The sequence below is a fragment of the Xenopus laevis genome, chromosome 8L (genome assembly GCF_017654675.1).
Source record: "Xenopus laevis strain J_2021 chromosome 8L, Xenopus_laevis_v10.1, whole genome shotgun sequence".
In the NCBI taxonomy this organism is placed as follows: domain Eukaryota; kingdom Metazoa; phylum Chordata; class Amphibia; order Anura; family Pipidae; genus Xenopus; species Xenopus laevis.
The window spans coordinates 70,329,275-70,351,449 of record NC_054385.1 but is presented as its reverse complement, the minus strand read 5'-3'; the positions used below and the strand labels follow the sequence as shown (position 1 = coordinate 70,351,449).

The 22,175-nt window shown below is 39.0% G+C and overlaps 1 protein-coding gene across 1 annotated transcript; it reads left to right on the top strand.

The window, feature by feature from the left end:
* Positions 1-3,479: 3,479 nt before the first annotated feature.
* On the top strand, positions 3,480-15,277 carry cyp2a6.7.L (cytochrome P450 family 2 subfamily A member 6 gene 7 L homeolog). The gene is made up of 9 exons (XM_018230244.2): positions 3,480-3,673; positions 5,944-6,106; positions 9,160-9,309; positions 9,723-9,883; positions 11,106-11,282; positions 11,496-11,637; positions 12,983-13,170; positions 14,425-14,566; positions 14,848-15,277. The coding sequence occupies exons 1-9, from the start codon at positions 3,494-3,496 to the stop codon at positions 15,027-15,029; spliced, it is 1,485 nt and encodes a 494-aa protein (XP_018085733.1). The 5' UTR covers positions 3,480-3,493; the 3' UTR covers positions 15,030-15,277.
* Positions 15,278-22,175: the final 6,898 nt, after the last annotated feature.

Below are 22,175 nucleotides of genomic sequence, written 5' to 3'. Positions count from 1 at the left end.
AGAAAAATCTCTTTGATAAGTCCCAACTACTTGTCACATGGAGGTATTCAAAGCTTGGTTGCAAATGTCATGAACTGTCAATTCTCTCAACACACATGCACAGCAGTCCCATACTGCAGGTTATCAATCAAATATGTTTAGTGTATTTTTGTGTATTTTTAGGGGCAGATCTATTAGGGGTTTTTATGATCAAAACTGTTGAATTCGACTAGGGAATTATCCAAACTCGAGTTTTTTTAAAAAGTTCAAATTAGATTTTCGAGATTTATCATACTCTGGCCCTTTAAGAATTCAAATTTGAATTTGAAATTTTTAGGAGAAAAAACTTGAATTGAGTTTGGTCGGATTCTAATTGAATTTGATTCGAGTTTTCAGGTTGGTAAAATTTGTGCCAGTTTTAGATATTTGATTATTATTAAATAACCCTCATTCGAATTGAGTATCTTTGAATTTAAGGGAGTTTAAAAAAAACTCACATGAATTTGAAATTTTACCTTTGATAAATGTGCCTTCCATGTTATATGGATTTTGCAAAGCTTATCTACCTGGATGATTTTTTTTTCTTTTTCTAAGCCAAAAACAATATTTGGTCAAAGTGAGCTATCATCCCTTTCTGGAAGCTGGTGAGAGAAGTTGGGCAGGCCAACAGAAAATGCAAAAATGTATCAGGGATATGGCCACATCTGCAACAGTGTATTAAAAATGTTAAAAGAAATGCAGTGTAAACAAATGGGGGGGGTTGAAGCAGATCAATACCTCTATCTTTTTTTATATATGCTGTAATTTCTCCCATGATTCATCCCCTAGTAATAACATAATGTTTCCCAAAACCAGAACAAACCCCAAGGTCCCAGACTCGGCTCATGCTTCCACCTATAACCACCTTCTTTCACTCTGGGTGGAGCCCTCCGCTTCTCAGATGCTGCCAGTCTCCTAAGGAGAGAATCATGGGCAGACAAGGGAACCAAACGTGTGCAGGAAGAATGGAAAACAAGGAGCGTGGTTGAGGGACAGGCCAGGTTGATATAAATCAGGCAAAGCAATACAAAATTAGGAGTCAGGAACATAGTTGAGGTCACAGGCTGGGGTCAAAACAGTAGTGCAGTACAAAAACAGGATCCAAGAGAATGGTCAATAAACAGGCAGAGATCAGGACAGGCAGCAAACTAGGGAAGGTCTGGAACAGTCTAGGTCAGAAACAGACAAGAGAGACTAGAAACGCACCTAGGAACTATTAGAAATAGACCTATATTGGGAAAAGAACAATTGGCTGTGGTCCCTTTAAATATTCATATACATCAGACACAGCACACAAGTCAAAACCAAGAAGTGACACAAGCTTGCATCAAATGGGAATCAGCGCAAGATGAGCGAAAGCGGCAGATGTCCCTGCCACACCACTATCCCACCAGGTATTCTCAAACTAGTCTTGTCAAATTTTTCTACTTTTCAACATTTGTTACAGCTAAATTTGAGAAGCTGTGTAATTTGTATCAACTGTAGTTTGTCTTCTGTTTCAATAGGCAATGTTCACATAAAAGGCATGGGGTTCAAATAAAAGTGGACAAGTCGTTTTTAAAGGCATTAAGAGAATGTGCCGTCACAGCATCTCCCAACTACACACTCTCGGCTCATTAATATGCTTCCCGAGGATCGGCACACAAAACTGCACTGTACACTTATATTGATGCACTAGCAGGGGTCAATATAGAGGTAAAATGATGTTTTCCTCTCTCAATGCCTTTTATCGAAGTGAAGTTTAACCATATGAAAAGTCTGTCCCAGTTAATATGTGGTAGAGATTCCATTATACTGACAAAATTTGTACATCAAAAATTTAAGGGGTAATTTAAGGCCTGAATGTGCAGTCACACAAATTAGATCATTAAAATTGTAACCAGGCAAACATGTTGAGATGGTTAAAATTTGCCAAACTGCATACCCAGCTTTACACTCCTTTTTGTTAAAAGATATCCACACATTAGTCCGATACCTCTCTAACCAAAATGAATGAGAATATTCCTGGCGGAAGGAAGTGTTACTTTGACATAGGTCTATGGAGCATGGACATCCTTCCACTTGTCACTTTAGAATTTAATCTTAAAGTAGCTGTACTTTTTATTTATTATTATGTTGACACCTTGTCATTCTATTCATTTATTGTTCTACTGTACAGTGTTGCATACATAAGTAACATTAAATAAAAATAAATATACAAATACAGTTTATAACAATATACATACACACTTACTAACTCTGCTAACAGGCTACCCTGATTCATTGTTCTCTGTCTTGATTCCAAAAGCATCTTTATCTATTTAATACAAAGCAGAAAACCTTTCAATATATAGCTTTATTCTAGGGTGCCACCATTTGTCTTTATTTATTTTTCTTATTGGTCCCTGTTTCCTATATTACACTAGGGTCTATTAACCTGCCTGTGTTTTAAAATGTGTGTGGGAACCTGTCTACCTGACAAACACCTCCCAGGCACAGGGAGATGATACAAAGCCCTTATAGGTAGTGCCCTGGTCAGGACTGGACTTGTAACAACTGCACTTCCAGGGAATCTATCAGTCCACTCCAGGACTAAAAAAAAAGAGATCTCTGCAGCAGAAGGATTGTTAGACAGTCATTCATAGTAGCTCAGTAGTTTAAGGAGATTACTATCTCTGCTAACAGCCTCTGTCTTATATATCCTGAGTTCTTGTTGTAAATCTTAAAACTATTCCAAAATTCCTTCTGTTGGGTTCTGAATGTTAAAAACCCTTTGTGGGACAGAGATCACCAAACTGTATGAAAACATTGAAATGTATAAACACTGTAAGTTTAAAAAAATATACAACATGGATGTATCACACTTATTTCCCTTTACTTTTTACTGGGAATTTATAAGAGGCATTAGCATATGTTAGATGTGATTTAAATCATTTGTAACTAACAATAGAGGCAATATACTTCTAACCAGATGAACCCTAATGAAATATCATGTCCAAATACTCAATTGCCATTTTCTTAATTAGAGTCCTTTATTTGCCCTGCTTGTTTGTATCAAGGGTATCTTGCATGTATCAAAAGCCCAAAAGAGTCACCACTGTAAAATTTGCCTGCCAGAAACTAATAGTGCTTTTAAAAAGTTGGAATTATTAAACTTTTAATTCATCTAATGCAGGTAAACAAGTTCTTTGTATTCACAACAGCATGAAGTAGTCCAACAAAAGGTTTAGCTTGAAAGAACCAGTTCATAAAGAAAATGTCAAATTTTGAATGGTGGAACATGATATGAGGTAGTTAAATGATATGTGTTCGTTAAACTAATCCCATTTTATCAGATGATTCAGCAGTTAATAACCTTCCGTGAACTTCCAGCTCAGCAAGGTACAAGAAATACGTCTGAGATTAAATATTAATACGCATATCATCCCTGTGTATATATATATATATATATATATACACCCACAGTTTTAGAGGGACTAGAAACAGCTTGTACAAAATGGATATAACAGGACTGGGCACATTGATTCTTATTCTGCTGATCTCCTGCATGGTGATCTACTCAACATGGAATTCAATGTACAGGAAGCGGAATCTGCCCCCGGGACCAACTCCATTTCCTCTCATTGGTAACTTGCTGCAGATCAAAAGGGGGGAAATGGTGAAGTCTTTTACAGAGGTTAGCATTAACTTTAAATGTAAGAATGCAATAATTAAAAACGAAATAATTATTAACAAGTGAATTTCATAAAATACCAATGTTTAGGTTGTGTTTAAGCGTTAGACAGACTGCAGCTTATAGGTGCAAAATAGTAAGAGTGCAGTTGCAAATAGCAGTCTGTTTGATTTGAATCCTGTGAAGTCAAATCAGATACTGAAGTGGAATACAGAAGGTTACAAAAAAACTGTCCTTTTTAGCCTGATCAATTCCATTTCATTTCCAGTACAATCGATTTGAATAGTATCACGCTTCATGCCTTTGATATCTCAGAATAACAAAGCCCACTGACGCCGACGGGCAATGATTCCTTTTATCAAATATTTTCTGCTGTTCTCAATTGAAAGTTGTTATTTTAATTAATATATTTCAAAATCACTGTGGACATTTTAGAATCAATCAATCAATCAATTCATAATGGTTCTTCAAAAATCTGCCCCTTAGTGTATATACCTATAGGCCACAGACAAAATAATTTGAACATCAAGTTGGTTATTTATCAAAGGTCACCTCGAACGAACTTGAATAAACTTAGTTCTTATTTAACAAAAAACACATTTCTGTGAGTTCGAGTCCTGAAACCCAAAACACTTGAATCATTCAGGTACACAGTAACACAATTTTTCCAGCACTTACAGCCTTGGACGTCGCAAGTCCCAGAATCTTCTTTTAGACTCTCACTTAACACACAGGGGTATATTTATCAAAGAGTGGAATACCACCTCTCTCCATTAATTTCTATGGGATTTTTAAAGGTGTATTTATCAAAAAATCCCATAGAAATTAATGGAGAGAGGTGGTATTTCACTCTGCAGACTGTGGAGATCTCTAACTTCACTCTTTGATACATCTACCCCTCAGTCTCTTAGGAGGGGTTTTCTCTTCCAGTTACTTGGAGCTCTCTCCAACACTTTAGCTCAGCAGGGAAACAGTCTCCTTCCCATATACACACACACACACACATACACACACACCTCCTTGCAGCACAAGTGTTAATCTTTTATTTGGGTATGATGAAAATCTACTAGGGTATAAATCCGAGTTGTGTGATCTTCCATGATAGTATGGCAAGGAAGATGTTAAAGGATTTATGTATTTGGGGGTATATGGAGGCACATTGCCAGAGCAGAGAGATCATTTGCCCTCTCTGCACTAGAAGAGTTAAAATTCTGATTTAATAATAAATATTCAGTCTCTTAAAATTACCTGGAACAGTAATGGTAACCTGCAGGGTGCTGCCTCCTGAGGCAAGATTCTCATGTTGGCTTATGGCAGGAACCGTAATAGATAAGCGCTCATATACCCTAATATTCACATATAAGCATGGTGCCCAGTTTTTGGAGGATACGGCAACCTCCCAATCCAAGTAGAAAAAAGCACACTGGCACACAAGGCGTTTAGTTGCAGGGCAAGCCCTTGCAAAAACTTTTTACTGCGAAAGTGCAATGTTTGCCAAGCATAGTGGATCAAAGTGTAAGGATACATTTAAAGGGAGACCAATTAAAGTGATTGGAATCAATTAAGTATAATACAATGTGAAAAAATACATACAAAAATTATTATGATACAAAATTCATCAATTCCAAGATGGTTTTCATAACTTCAAATTGTAGGAATTAATTTAAAAGTCCATAATAGCAAACTGTGATTAACTCATAAATTGATACAGTGTCGAAATCCCAGATAGTGGAAGACAAATCTGATACATTTCAACAAGATTACCTAAAAGACACATAAATAGTTACATTGAATTATAAATACAAAAAAGATTTAAAGGTTACTACCCCCTACATATAGAGGGGAAAAAATGCCTGTCCCTGTGGCTTAGTAAAAGATTATGTTCTTCTGTTATCTGTAACTGAAAAAAAGCAATTGTTAATAGAGCAAACTAGTTATTTATAAAAAGCAATCTGTAGAGAAAGAGTAGTCAGCACACGGATTCTCGATATTCTTTAAGGATGGTGCACGTTCTGCAAAGTTTGCCAATTGTATTTATAAAAAGCAAGACATATTAAATTCTTCGTTTAAGCCCTTAGGCAGGAGCCCCCCTGCAAAGCACAAGTCTTCCAAGTGTGCTGGGTGCAAATATATGACTATAGGATATAAATACTGAATACAGTACTGATATTGAAGATGTTGCTATGTCTTTATGTATAAAAGTTTACTCATTTTTTAACAACCTGTCTGTCATCATGGGTTCATTTCTTCTTTTATCACATTGTTTTCAACAGTTTGGTAAACAGCATGGTCCTGTGTACACTCTCTACTTGGGCCCAAGACCTGTAATTGTCCTGAATGGCTACCAGGCTGTGAAAGAGGCCCTCATAGATAAAGCAGAGGAATTCAGTGGAAGGGGAAAGCTGGTAGTAGCGGACATGATCTTTGGAGGCTTTGGTAAGAACATAATTTATAACACCTAATTTCTTAGCAAAATGACAAAATGATCTTTGTGTGGGCAGCACTCCGTATTTAAAGTTTGCCTTAGGTACAAGGTAAATAAATTAGATAATGAAAAAAAGACCAGCAACACCAAATCACTAAAAAGGTGTATACAAAATCACATGAAAAGCCGACGTGACGTTTTGGTCCACGCCTTGAGAAAAGTCCCTGCGTGGACCGAAAACTTCAAGTTGAACTTCAGTTCATAGGAAGAAAGCACTCATGGCTACATTTTCATAAAAAATCATAGGATCTTTATTCCATCAACCATATATCTACGCGTTTCGATCCCAGAGGATCGTCATCAGGATATTCTTTAAAAGTAAAACACACCTTTTATCCCCAAATCCACCAATCAGTACAAAGCAGTGCAACCATCTTTGTTAAACCATTACCCCTCATTTACTTATTGCAATTAACGTGCACATTGTAAAATCTCAATAAATGTTCCTATAATATACAGGTTTTTAGCATGTAATATTCATATTCTTTGTGTCCCCTAAATTTCAAACACAAATTTACTATAAGAAGGCTGGGGATCTCTCACACATAGGGGCAAATTCACTAAGATGCGAAGTTGCGCCAGGCGCAACTTCGCCGCCCTTCGCCGCACTTCGCCAGGCGTAGTTTCGCCATCGCTCCGCACATTCACTAAAATCCGAAGTTGCGCTCAGGGGTAGCGTAACGTTGCGAAGTTGCGCTAGCATTGATTCGCTATGTAAAGCGAAGTTATGCTAGCGAAGGCTAATTTGCATACGGCACGAAATTCAAATTTCAATGGAGGAATACGTATCAGCACTACAAATGCCTAGAAAACCTTCAAATCATCAAATAAAATTTTTATTTTGCCCTACACATGTGCCCATTGTCTAGGTAAGTTGCCATGAGTCAGGAAATGTAGGGGGGAAGGAGGGGAGCCGCAAAAACATTTTTCGATCTTTTTCAGCCTATCACCCATAATGTAGAAAACACGCCAGCGTTTTTTGGGACTTAGAAAAGATATGACTTTTTTTCAAACAATCCCTATCTACTCTATTGTGCTTCGCCAGGTCTGAGGTGGCGAAGGAAGTCTAGCGTAAAAGGTAGCGTTCAGTACACTGCGCAAGTTAGTGAATTTGCGTAGTTACATCGCTAGCGAAAATTCGCCTGGCGTAAGGGTGCGAAGTAACACTAGCGAAACTACGCCAGCGTTCGTTAGTGAATTTGCGCAGTAACGAAAATGCCAAACGCTAGCGAATTAACGCTAGCGTTCGGCGCTTCGGCGCTTAGTGAATTTGCCCCATAGAGCTTAATAGAATAGAAGCCCATTTATGTAAAAAAAAAAATTATCATTGATTAACCAGTTCATCCAGTGCCCTCCCATACTCGATCATTCCAATAGTCAGTACACCATTAAAAAGACTTTAGTCATAATAGCTCCAGATGGGAGGTGATGCCCCACCTTCATTATTCAAACAAACCAAAAACCTCCATATATTATAGTTATGTGTATACAGTGTAAAACTATGTCAAATTTATCATGTGAATATAAAACTTTGTAATTATTATATCACAGAGTGCCATAGTGCAATACATGTCCCTGTTGTGGTAAAAATATAAAAACTTTCTAAAAACATAGATTGTATCAAATATATCTGTTAAGAAAATTTAGAGAGTTAACCTGTGACCTAAAGCATTTAAGTGAAGCACAAACGTAAGCACACAACTTTCATAGATAAACCAGTTTCAACGACCCAATGAGTTTCATTGGTCCTAGGATACTCAAGGACAATAGTGTGACTTCACAGGGGTATATACTGTTAAAACCAACAGCACTCTCACTTTTTTAAAGGCAATAAAACCCTGTACTGTCATATTCAGGACATTATAGAAAACATGAAAGAGAGTGCATTTCATTTAACCCCCTGGGGGAAATTGTGTCAAGAATCCGTATCCATTTGGCCTCTCTTTGTAATAGAGTTTTAGCCCTATCACCTCCCCTGGGCAGTGGAGGGATATGATCAATCAATATCGCCCTTAGAGAGGGTAAAAGATGTTTATGTAGCAAAAAATGTCTCACCAGAGGAATCTCAGATTTCCCTGAGGATAGTGCCAACCAGATAGCAGAACTGTGGTTGTTCATGCGTATCCGGAATGGAGTTACGCACTTTCCAATGTAATACAAACGTTCATATACAGGCATGGGATTCCTTATTTGGAAACCCAGTATACAGAAAGCTTCAAATTATGGAATTATGGGACGGCTGTCTTCCATGGTGTCCATTTTCATAAAATTTTTTAATTTTCTTTGTAACTCACTTTTTCTCTGTAATAATAAAACAATACTTTGTACTTGATGGTAACTGAGCTGCATAAATCCATATTGGTGGCAAAATAATCCTATTGTGTTTTATTTAATGTATCAATATATCTTTTAGCATATTTAAGGTAAATTACAGAAAGGCATTTCATTCCGCATTTTTGCATTTCAGTTCCTCTAGTCTAAACTGGTGGCCTCTTTCCTCAGAAATACCCTTGTATTGTGGTCCAAAACTATCTATCTATCTATCTATCTATCTATCTATCTATCTATCTATCTATCTATCTATCTATCTATCTATCTATCTATCTATCTATCTACATCATCATCCTGAATGTTGGGATTAAATGTCCCTGTTACAATTAAAAGATCCTGGGCTGCTAGATAGTATGGTCAAGAGAGCAGCATATCTTAGGCAATGTGAAGACATATTCCAACACACTTCTTTGATAAAGGCAGAAGGTTTGAATGTTAATTGCCATTTACTAAATTATCATGTCCTTATTCTGTAATGAACCAAACATATCCATTATGGAGCAGGTTATGTCTTCAATTACAACATACAGTATATATACATGGATGCAAAATTTCATTTTCCATTCTCATGTTAACCCTGGTTCCCATATAGTTTCTAATTTTACAGTATGAGATGAGAATCAGAAAATGATCATACAAACTTACAGTTCCTCACTTGTGTTCCTCTTTACAGGTGTTGTTTTTAGCAATGGAGAGCGCTGGAAGCAGCTTAGGCGTTTTTCTCTTATGACTCTTCGGGATTTTGGAATGGGGAAACGAAGCATTGAGGAAAGAATTAAGGAGGAGGCACAATACCTTCAAGTGGAACTACACAAATACAAACGTATGTCTATATGCTGTGCTAGTAGCACCATACAAAAAGATGTGATGAAAAAACAAGGTTCAACTAAATCCATAACAGCATTTGAATTACTTGTGAACTATACATAAGAATCCCTAATCACACTTTGAATTCCAGTTAGTCTTGGATTATACTCCCTACACAAACTACTGCATATTCATGGTATATTTTTAGGCCTACCTTTCTTGCAACACAAATACAACTTTTAATGAAACCCAGGAATTTTGCTCAGCAGGGCCAAAGATGAGAAATATATCAACTAATATATCAAAGGAGAAATGTGGAAAGAGTTGGGGACTGAGAGCCCTGAGAGCTGTTCCAGAGTGACATGAATATTAAAACTTCAAACTTACATCTGTTTCTTTGCCATTTAACTCTCAATCTTTTTAATACAGAAACTCCAACAGACCCACAAAATATCCTTAATCAGGCTGTCTCCAATGTGATTTGCTCAGTGGTCTTTGGCAACCGATTTGAATATGAGAATGCAGATTTTCTAAAGCTTATCAGTTTGTTTAATGAGACATTTCAGCTGATGAGTTCCACCTGGGGCCAGGTAATACAGTTTACATTATACTCTTTAATGTGACACTTCCAAAATAAAAAGATAACTTCTTTGCACTTATGAAGAGCAAGTATTTCTACATATAATAATATAGTATATTTCAAAGCAGTATTGGTAACAATATATATAGCTGCCACCTAATTACCTAACTGGGAGGGAATAATAACCTTAAGGTATCCCCATTCTGCCCATATAGTGCACGTTAGATGCCCACTTCCCTGTACATTTTTAGGTAAAAAAAATAGTGAAAGGAAATGGAAGAAACACATGGTAAAAATGCATGGGGAAACCAAAAAAAAAGCATATAAAAAGCAAGAAGCAAAAAATATATAGTGAATAAAGTACCCCCTCTTGTAAAATATAAAGATATTATAAGTTACCAAGGAGTTTCATGTTTTTATACAGGTCATGGAACTCCAAGGTAACTTCTAATACCCTCATATTTTGCAACTGGGGGTACTTTATTATAATACACAAGTTTTGGTGAGTCATGTGACAGAAATGACATCAGAACTCACCGTTTATAACTGATGACATCAGAACTCACCGTTTATAAGGATATAATTTACAAGATATTCATGGCTTTTGTGTATTATAAAACAATATATTCAAGGATTATCCATTAAAGCATATTGTACATTCTATAAATGGGTCACAATTGCTCTCAACTCAAGCCATATAAGGCAATAGCGACTAAATCACAACATGACTGCAAACAGAAACCATAAGGCTTGTTTACTAAAGGAGAGCAACATTCACAAATTGGGATATTTCTGCCATATCTTTTTTATCCACAATACAAACATCCTTTCCCAGACTCATAGTATGGCAGCTGCTATCAAGTGCAAAATTTTGTTTCAAACAACAGATTTGGTAAGATTAGTGAAAACCAGGAAAATGGGTGCAACTTTCACCTGCAAAGGAGGGTCTGCATACTGGCAAGATGTGGGTGTATACTCCTATCAAGAGCATGTGATACAAAAGTAGGACACAGCCAGCAAAAGACATTTCAGAGAACCTTAGAGATACTCTCATTATGTAACTGTAACTGTGTAACACATGTATCCTTAGCATTCATTACATACAGGCAAAAAAGGTTGCAAAAGTAAAACTGGTGCAAAACTTAAGATATTCCTTTTTGGCTAGAAGTTTAGGATGTATTTTTCCATTCTGTGTAACAGTACAGTAGTTGGTTATTAACTGTTCTTTCTAGCTCCAGCAAATCATCCCTTTTATTATGAACTACATACCAGGACCTCATCAAAAAATAGATAAAGTTGTTGCAAGACAGCTAGAATTTGTGTCAGAAAGAGTAAAGAAAAATCAGGAGTCCATTGATTTCAATTCTCCAAGAGACTATATTGACTGTTTTATCATTAAAATGCAACAGGTGGGTACATATCCATTTTCTGTAATACCCCATTTTCCTGTAGTTCTTATAATATCCTATGGTGTAGGATATGTAAAACATGTTTAACACACCGGCCACTTAAACATTTTATTTATATGTTATAGGAATATTTTTTATTTATCATGTTAATGATGATTTATGTATTGTTAGAATAATTTACATTCTACTATATATATATATATGGTATTTTAGGAAAACCAAAATCCAAAATCTGAATTTAACATGAAAAATTTGTTGGTGACTGTCCTAAACTTATTCTTTGCTGGGACCGAAACTGTCAGTTCAACTCTGAGGAATGGCATTCTCCTCCTTCTGAAATACCCACATATACAAGGTGAGCCTACCAGGCCATTTCACAGAAATATTGCATATACTGTACGTATGTAAGATAAAAACAAGAAAATATGTCTGCTGGTTTCTTTCCTAAAAGTGCAAAGATAAAACCAACAAATACTATTTTTATATGATAGCTAGTTCCTAGTATCTGGTTAGTAGTAAATCATGAAGTTCCCAGTTCTTTGAACTGGATTACTAAAAACTGCACCCTTAGTGCCAATTACTTTTGCATGGGGCTTTGCTAAGCACTTCTCCTTGCACCACCTACAACGTAGTAGGTGGTATCCACTGTGGGCTACATTAATAGTTCCAGGGGCTAAATGTATTAAATGCAGATGTAATTTTTATGCTGAGCAATACTCCTTCCAATTTGAACACATTGAACACAATTACATAGGTTCAAATACACACAGGCTGCAATTACACTGGATGTATGATCAAATGTACACAACATAGATTACATTGACACTTCTTAAATACAAAAGACGGTACTCCAGTTAAATAAAAGCAATAATTTGTGACAGTTTCAGGTTTAGGCGGCATTGGTCATGCTAACAATGGTGACCAAACCTCTGGGCTGGTTCAATAAGTTCACTATATAAAATACTGCATTTCTAGCCATATTTTTTTTAGACTTTACGTCTTATTTAAAGGGATTCTGTCATGATTTTTATAGTGTCGTTTTTATTCCTAAATTACAGTGTTTAAACTGCCAATAATTTACTCTTCCATGTAAAATTTAATTCCTAGTCCAACAAGTGTATTTTTTTAGTTGTAATATTGGTGTGTAGGCAGCCATCTCAGGTCATTTTGCCTGGTCATGTGCTGTCAGAAAGAGCCAGTGCTGCACTATGGACAGGCTATTGTCAATGTCTACTCAATGTAACTGAATGGGGTCGCAGTGAGACATGGGTTTTTACTACAGCTCCCACCAGGGAGCTGTTATCAGGTCACCTTCCCATTGTTCTGCTGATGGGCTGCTGGGGGGGAAGGGAGGGGGTGATATCACTCCAACTTGCAATGCAGCAGTAAAGAGTGACTGAAGTTTATCAGAGCACAAGTCACATCACTGGGGGCACCTGGGAAACTGACAATATTTTAAGTCCCATGTCAAATTTCAAAATTAAATATTAAAAAAACAGTTTGCTCTTTTGAAAAACAGATTTCAGTGCAGAAGTTTGCTGGAGCAGCACTATAAACTGATGCATTTTGAAAAAAAACATGTTTTACCATGACAGTATGGAAAGACTTCTTATCCAGCAAAGCATACATTGCAAGCATTCAAAATTATGGCAGGTATAGCAAACTACTGATATAATTTTTCATTATTTATTTGCTTCTAGAAAAGTTGCACAAAGAAATTGATCTTGTCATTGGTCAAAATCGGAATCCAAATATTGAAGATAGGAGCCAGATGCCCTATATGGATGCTGTCATCCATGAGATCCAGAGGTTCAGTGATATTCTTCCAATGAATCTGCCACATTCAGTCATAAAGGACACTACATTCCAAGGATACACAATTCCAAAGGTAAGTTAATAAACATCCAGGAAAACTGAATAGAAATTGCTTGCTGATAACTTGGGTCAATTTATTATGAGCTAAGGTGAGCCCTAATGGAAAACCCCTGCTCTAAGCTGATCCTGCAATAATGGTGGAAAGCATCTCAAACAACAAGTTAGATACTGTAATGCTTGTTTATTATGAACCCTGCATAATATGAGCAGTACAGTGCAAAAAAATAGGTACAAAGCTACATGCATGGGCCTAAACAGGTGCAATGACACTTGGGGTAATAAAAAAAGAAAAGAAAAAAGTCAAAGGATCTTCAGACTTCTTTTTAGTCCAAACACTTTGTAGTCCAACATTAGTTAAGGCCCCCTTTAGCTAATAAAGAAGTTATAGATCTATGACACCATGGATACAATAGTCATCTATATTTGCTTGGCTATCCAAGACATTATATAAGCATCCAACTGTAGATATTACAAATTAGAAATAAAAGCACCGTTAGGGGAAGCGTAATAATGAAAACAATATGCACAAAAATATAGCTTTTGCACACCTACAACGCGTTTAATGTCATCATCCTCCAGAGAGAATTATCGTAGCATATATAATAAAACATCTAACTGAAAGTTATTTTCGCTTCAAAAATTTTCCACCTTGAAGCAGGTCTTAAAATGCACTAGGCACAGTTAAAATTAATAACTTAACTTAAGTGAAGAAAATTATATTGCAAAATGTCCAAGAGCTGATATCATTATTATGCCCCATGCCTTCCATATCAACCAATCGGATCAGAGTACTCCCCAGCCCCACCCTCTGTCTAAGTAGCTGTTCAGGTGCCGTTTTTGGAAGAAATTGGCAACAAGCCTTTTTTTTCCTATGAAACATGGCATAGTGGAAAGGAGCTTCTATACCAAGGTAGGGCAATGCATAACTTATTGCAGAGCTACTGTACAAACACATGAACTACAGTGTAATTTGCATTCCCATTGACTTCAACACATTTTGGGGAAAAATTCAAGAACTTTTGCACAGTTTTGTAAATTTTTCAGGGCAACATGCCAGTTTTGCTCATCACTACTGTTTAACTTTTGGAACTTGACTTTTTTTTTTTCCTTCTCTGTTCAAGACAGTCTATTTATTAAGGCAATGTAAATCCATTATGTCTTTTCTATTATTCTAATGTTTCTGAGCAGCCCAACCACCAGCAAAGCAAATTTTAAGGTCAATGGTTGTTTTTTTCTTGATGATCTGCATTTATGGTTTTATTTACAGGATACTGATGTCTATCCAATGCTGTGTTCTGTCCTAAGAGACCCAACACAATTTACAACACCAGAGAAATTTAACCCAGGACATTTTCTAGATGATTCTGGCTGCTTTAAGAAGAATGATGCTTTTATGCCATTTTCTACAGGTAAAAATCGTATTGTTTAAGGTAATGTGACGTGTAAATCTATTGTTTAGACAGTCAAGTATCCAAGGATCCAGGTAATTTTGTCTCTTGCAAATATAATAGCTACAAATAAATTGTAAACTATGCTGCCAATTGTACTGTATATCAGTATCTATTCCAAATGTTTATAGTAAGCTGCAAATAATACTACTTCCTGTGCAAACTGATATGGCAGGATTTAATCCTTTCTTTGGCTATTCAGTTAGCAGTAATGTGGTCTTTCTTATTTTAATATTATGTAGGTAAACGGATATGCTTGGGAGAGGGACTGGCTCGGATGGAGCTCTTTCTCTTTCTTACAACAATCCTGCAGAACTTCACACTCACCACAGAGACTCAAATCACAGAATCTGACATCACCCCCAGAATGGCTGGATTTGCAAATGTTCCTAAGTCTTACAAGGTGTCTTTTGTGCCACGTTAAAGGGAGCGATGTAATGTGGTAATGGTTTTATTGTTCTGATCATGCATAAACAAGCTCTGAACTCATGTTGGCATCTAATCGCAAAGGTCAAAACACGCACACATTTTAGTATTGTTGAATAACTATGTAAAAATTAGGCATTAAGGTCAGGATTCATTTGCATCATTGTAGTATTCACTGTTGCTACTTTAAAATTATACAGCTAAATACTCTCTTATTACTTAATTGTATTAATAAAAGCTTTAAAAAAGTTATTGTTTCTTATTTTATATATATGTGTGTAAAACATCAATGCATCTGTTTGCTCTGCCTCAGCTAAGCTTTTTACACGTGGTAGTGAATGCAGTAACCACCATGTTGTAGATTAAAGGAACAGTAACACCAAAAAATTAAAGTCTTTTAATGTAATGAAAATATAATGTACTGTTGTCCTGCACTATTAAAACCGACTTGTCTGCTTCAAAAGCGCTACAATAGTGTATATAAACAAGCTGTGGTGTAGACATGGGGGCAGCCATTCAAAGCTGAAAAAGAAGAAAAGGCACAGGATACACAGCAGATAACAGATAAGCTCTGTAGTATACAATGGGATTCTTCAGAATTTATCTGTTATCCATTGTGTATCACGTGCTTGAATTGCTGCCCCCATGGCTACATAGAAGCTTGTTTATTTAAACTATAGTTGTGTTCCTGAAGCAAACATGCCAGTTTAACCAGTGCAGGCCAACATTACAAGACATTTTCAGTTTTTGTTGTTACAGTTTTTTTAATGTGAATTAGCCATAACATGGATAAACCTTTGCCAAGGTTCAGCTAAGCTTTCTTATGTCTATTAGTTTAATCAAGCACATCCCTCTTCATGCAGTTAATTAGTAAATGTTCAGCTAAAAAGTAGTTGAATTCTTACCATACATCAAAACAGGACTGATGATTTTTGCCTTAAAGGAAATAGAACCATATGATTATCACGGAGAACACTTTCTCAAGCAAGCACAAATATTTTTCTAGAAGTTCAGTAAAAACACTTACAGTACTTTTACTACTTAATTCCTTAAACATATTCAGTTCAAAATAATCACTGGGAGACACAACCTAGGCATTCTTCCTTTTTGAAACTAGTTGAAAACCTCTCTAAGAGGATGGCCATATTTTGCTTCCTGGACCTCTCTGGTGTTTGGTAATTTACTATCTTAGAATTTTAGTTTCGTTGCTCAGTTGTGGAAAGTTTTGACTGCTTCATGAATAGGAGAGTCCTATACCTATTGACTAATTAATGTACTGCCTTGTAGTCTATTTTGTTGCACTGTGCACCACTGAAATCATAATCCAACATAAGGTTTAGCACACAGCAAGAGTTTCAAATGCAATTGCTCAGTCCATGAGTATGAAGGGGTACAGTTCTTCACCTCTAGATACTCTTGTGTCAGGTTCATTAAATATTGACCACATTTATACCCTATACTATACTATGGGGCAAATTCACTAAGCGCTGAAAATGTGCTAGCGATGCCTTCGCCCCACGTTGCCAGGGCGCCATTAATTTACTAAAATCCGAAGTTGCGCTCAGGGAGACGAAAGGTAGCGAAGTTGTGCTAGCATTAATTTGTTAAGCAAAGCGAAGATACGCTAGGGATTCCTAATTTGCATACGTCGCAAAGTTAAAGTACAATGGACGTATATGTAGCAGCAAACACATTACACTACACAAGCCTGGGAAAGCTTCATAAAATAAAATAGAGTTGTTATTTTGCCCTATACATGTGCCCACTGTATAGTTTAGGTGCCATATGGAAGGAAATATAGGGGTGAAGGAGGGTACCCCCAAAAAATTTACGATCTTTTTCAGCCTATCACCCTTAAAAAAGTAAAAGACGCCAGCGTTTTTTGGGACTTTCAACTTTTTTTAAAGCAAGCCCTATCTACTCTATTGCACTTCGCCTCGTCTGAGGTGGCGAAGGCAAGTCTGGCGCAAGAGCGTAACGTTCAGTAAAATGCGCAAGTTAGTTAATTAGCATAGTTACATCCCTTCGCCATAGCGCAACTTCGTCTGGCGTAAGGGTGCATAGTAGTGCTAGAGTAGGTCCACTTCGCTAGCGAATTTACACCAGCGCCCGTTAGTAAATCGGCAAAGTTACGAAATGACGTCACGCTGTCAAATTTTTGCTTAGTAGCAGTTGGGTACAAGTATTAGTACTTTCACAAAAATAAAACTATATTTGGAAGTGAGAACTACAGTAAGCACACCACATAATATATGTCATGTGAATAATATTTAGTCCATTTCTGCCCTTAATCCTATGTAAATGAAGAGAAGAAAGAAGAACATAATTTACAAATGGAAAAGTAATGCAATAAAATTAAAATGTATCATCAGAGTTGAGTATACCCAATACAGATGTGTAGGACAAAGATTTTAATAAACTGACCCAACCAATGATAAACATGTTTACTTGGTTATAAAGATTATATTTACATTAGTTAGAATCCATTGGAGGAAGAGCTTTTGAGATAAATACTGTATCCCATTCATTTAACGCCTCACAAAGGCAGCAGCAGAGCCACAGCATATTTCAGAGGACAAATAATGCCCTCCAATAAATGTGAAAGCATCATTACTTTTCCACTAAACAAACCCTTTTGCCGTAAGTATAATCCTTACTGAACTACTATTATAGTTTTGGCAGAAGGGAATGTATCCAGTTTCAGTTATTAACATAATGTATAAGGTGTACCATTGGCCCAGAGGCTGATGACCAATTCATGTCACACTTCATTATAGTGTTGGGCAGATGGTGGGTCTTCCTCTTTTGCCTTCCACTTCAGGAGGGAGTGGAACTTAGGCACCAGTAAAGGAAAGGCCCCAAGGGTGGTGAGGCCCTTGGTGAAGAATGAGGTGTAGTCAGGACAGGGTAGCTATATGTAACAACACTTTAGGAAAAGTGAGGCAGGTAGAACTAGTGAGCAAGAGCAGGCTGTGCTCCGATTAGGAGGAATAGCAAAGGGGGTAGCTCTCCTCTCAGGCAAGACTGGCCTGTAGTGTAGAGATCACAGCCTAATAAGGATTTAGAGTATGTGATTTCCCTGACCAAAGTTTAGGGATCATGGGGGTTCATCTATCAATTTGGTACGCTATCTCCACAGGGGTGTCAAAAGGTCCTGACTCATAATGTTACTGATGTCTAGGGATGTAGCGAACGTCGGAAAAAAAGTTCGCGAACATATTCGCGAACTTGCGCAAAAACGCGAGCGGTTCGCGAACGGTTCGCGAACCCCATAGACTTCAATGGGAAGGCGAACTTTAACATCTAGAAAAGACATTTCTGGCCAGAAAAATGATTTTAAAGTTGTTTAAAGGGTGCAACGACCTGGACAGTGGCATGCCAGAGGGGGATCAAGGGCAAAAATGTATCTGAAAAATCTGCCTGTGTGTGCTTGGAAGAGATAGTGTAGGGGGAGAGCTGTTAGTGATTTCAGGGACAGATGATAGTAAGTTTGCTGGCTAGTAATCTGCTTGATACTGCTCTGTATTGGAGGGACAGAAGTCTGCAGGGATTTGAGGGACATTTTAGCTTAGGTAGCTTTGCTGGCTAGTAATCTACTGTTCTCTTTAAACAACTGCCATACGTTGACCTTGTAGGCATTGTTTGCCCAGTTTTTTTGGACGCAGCCACTGAAGCACAGTTGCCATAAAAAATATGCCATATAAATGCTGAAAATAGTCATTTTTCGCCATACGTTGACCTTGTAGACATTGTTTGCCCAGTTTTTTTGGTTGCAGCCACTGAAGCACAGTTGCCAGAAAAAATATGCCATATAAATGCTGAAAATAGTCATTTTTTGCCATACGTTGACCTTGTAGGCATTGTTTGCCCAGTTTTTTTGGTCGCAGCCACTGAAGCACAGTTGCCAGAAAAAATATGCCATATAAATGCTGAAAATAGTCATTTTTTTGGTCGCAGCCACTGAAGCACAGTTGCCAGAAAAATTATGCCATATAAATGCTGAAAATATGCATTTTTTTGGTTGCAGCCACTGAAGCACAGAGGCCAGAAAAATTATGCCATATAAATGCTGAAAATATAAATTTTTTTGGTTGCAGCCACTGAAGCACAGAGGCCAGAAAAATTATGCCATATAAATGCTGAAAATATGCATTTTTTTGGTTGCAGCCACTGAAGCACAGAGGCCAGAAAAATTATGCCATATAAATGCAGAAAATATGCATTTTTTTGGACGCAGCCACTGAAGCACAGTTGCCAGAAAAAATATGCCATATAAATGCTGAAAATAGTCATTTTTTGCCATACGTTGACCTTGTAGACATTGTTTGCCCAGTTTTTTTGGTTGCAGCCACTGAAGCACAGAGGCCAGAAAAAATTAAACCAGTAGGGTTTGCACCCTAGTTTGTAACGGTGGCGGAGGGAGGAGGAGGACGCTAAAGGACAGCTGTGTGTGGAGTCATGAGGCTTGAAGAGAAGGACAGCTGCATAGAAGTCAGAACAAGTCTTCCGGCGTGCAGTAACCCTCCGAGATCCACCCCTCATTCATTTTAATAAAGGTCAGGTAATCGACACTTTTGTGACCTAGGCGAGTTCTCTTCTCAGTTACAATCCCTCCTGCTGCACTGAAGGTCCTTTCTGAGAGCACACTTGAGGCTGGGCAAGACAAGAGGTTCATGGCAAATTGTGACAGCTCTGGCCACAGATCAAGCCTGCGCACCCAGTAGTCCAGGGGTTCATCGCTCCTCAGAGTGTCGATATCTGCAGTTAATGCCAGGTAGTCCGCTACCTGCCGGTCGAGGCGTTCTTTGAGGGTGGATCCAGAAGGGTTGTGGCGCTGCCTTGGACAGAAAAACATTTGCATGTCTGACGTTACAGACTGGCCAAAGGGCTTTGTCCTTGCAGGTGTGCTCGTGGCAGGATTACTGGCACCTCTGCCCCTGGAATGTTGATGAGTTCCTGAAGTGACATCACCCTTAAAAGCATTGTACAACATGTTTTGCAGGCTGGTTTGTAAATGCCGCATCTTTTCGGACTTGTGGTATGTTGGTAACATTTCTGACACTTTATGCTTGTACCGAGGGTCTAGTAGCGTTGCGACCCAGTACAGGTCCTTCTCCTTAAGCCTCTTGATACGGGGGTCCTTCAACAGGCATGACAGCATGAAAGACCCCATTCTCACAAGGTTGGATGCAGAGCTATCCATCTCCGCTTCCTCATTATCAAGGACTGCATCATCCACGGTCTCCTCCCCCCAGCCACGTACAAGACCAGGGGTCCCCAAAAGGTCACCACTAGCCCCCTGGGAAGCCTGCTCCTGTTGGTCCTCCTCCTCCTCCTCCACAAAGCCACCTTCCTCCTCTGACTCCACTTCTGGCACCTCTCCCTGCGTTGCAGCAGGTGCCTGGGTTCGTTCTGGTGATTCCGACCAGAAATCGTGCGCTTCCAGCTCCTCGTCACGCTGGTCTACAGCCTCATCTGTCACTCGTCGCACGGCACGCTCCAGGAATAAAGCGAAGGGTATTAGGTCGCTGATGGTGCCTTCGGTGCGACTGACCATATTTGTCACCTCTTCAAAAGGTCGCATGAGCCTGCAGGCATCGCGCATAAGCACCCAGTAACGGGGGAAAAAAATCCCCAGCTGTGCAGATCCAGTCCTACCACCCAGTTCAAAAAGGTACTCGTTGACGGCCCTTTGTTGTTGCAGCAGACGTTCCAACATAAGGAGCGTTGAATTCCAGCGAGTCTGGCTGTCAGAAATCAAACGCCTGACTGGCATGTTGTAGCGCTGCTGAATGTCAGCAAGGCGTGCCATGGCTGTGTAGGAACGTCTGAAATGGGCCGACACCTTTCTGGACTGGGTGAGAACGTCCTGGAATCCTGGGTACTTGGAGACAAAACGTTGGACTATTAAATTTAACACATGTGCCATGCAGGGCACATGTGTTAAATTGCCTAGTCTCAACGCTGCCAACAGATTGCTTCCATTGTCACACACCACTTTTCCGATCTGCAGTTGGTGTGGGGTCAGCCACCGATCGGCCTGTGACTGCAGAGATGACAGGAGTACAGATCCGGTATGGTTTTTGCTTTCCAGGCACGTCATCCCCAAGACAGCGTGACAACGGCGTACCTGGCACGTCGAATAGCCTAGGGGGAGCTGGGGGTGCACAGGTGTGGAGGAGGAGAAGGAGGACCCAGCAGCAGAGTAAGAAGAAGAAGAAGACGAGGTAGAGAGCGATGGAGGAGTAGAGGTGGTGGCAGAACCGCGTGCAATCCGTGGCGGTGACACCAACTCCACTGTTGTTGTTGAGCTACCCATTCCCTGCTTCCCAGCCATTACCAAGTTCACCCAGTGGGCAGTGTAGGTGACATACCTGCCCTGACCATGCTTGGAGGACCATGCGTCAGTAGTCATATGGACCTTTGGCCCAACACTAAGTGACAGAGATGCGGTAACTTGGCTCTGCACATGTTGGTACAGGTGTGGTATTCCCTTTTTAGCAAAAAAATTGCGGCTGGGTACCTTCCACTGCGGTGTCCCAATTGCTACAAATTTGCGGAAGGCCTCAGAGTCCACCAGCTGGTATGGTAAAAGCTGGCGGGCTAAGAGTGCAGACAAGCCAGCTGTCAGACGCCGGGCAAGGGGGTGACAGTCAGACATTGGCTTCTTACGCTCAAACATGGCCTTCACAGAAACTTGGCTGGTGGCAGATGACTGGGAATGGGAACAGGTGGTCAAGGTGGAAGGCGGAGTGGAGGGTGGTTCAGACGGGTCAAGGAGAGCAGAGGTAGAGCAGTAAGATGCTGGACCAGAAGGAGTGTGGCTTTTAGTTTGCCTGTTGCCTTTGAGGTGTTGCTCCCAAAGTGCTTTGTGCTTGCCGCTCATGTGCCTTCGCATAGAAGTTGTACCTATGTGGCTGTTGGGCTTACCAAGGCTCAGTTTCTGACTGCACTCATTGCAAATTACAATGCTTTTGTCAGAGGCACACACATTAAAAAAATCCCACACTGCTGACTTTTTGGAAGTGTGCGATCTGGCGGTAACAGTAGAAGTTGGCGGCATTGGCGGCAATGGCGGGTGCGTTGGCCGGCTGAACACAGGTGCCGATACATGTTGTTGCCCTACTGATCCCTGCGGGCTGTC

What these genes read in the sequence shown, in the direction of transcription:
- cyp2a6.7.L (XM_018230244.2), top strand. Translation starts at nt 3,494, where the DNA reads ATGGATATAACAGGACTGGGCACATTGATTCTTATTCTGCTGATCTCC. An exon ending in CATGATCTTTGGAGGCTTTG is followed by an intron (nt 6,107 to 9,159) that starts GTAAGAACATAA and finishes TCCTCTTTACAG; the next exon opens with GTGTTGTTTTTAGCAATGGA. An exon ending in GAAATACCCACATATACAAG is followed by an intron (nt 11,638 to 12,982) that starts GTGAGCCTACCA and finishes ATTTGCTTCTAG; the next exon opens with AAAAGTTGCACAAAGAAATT.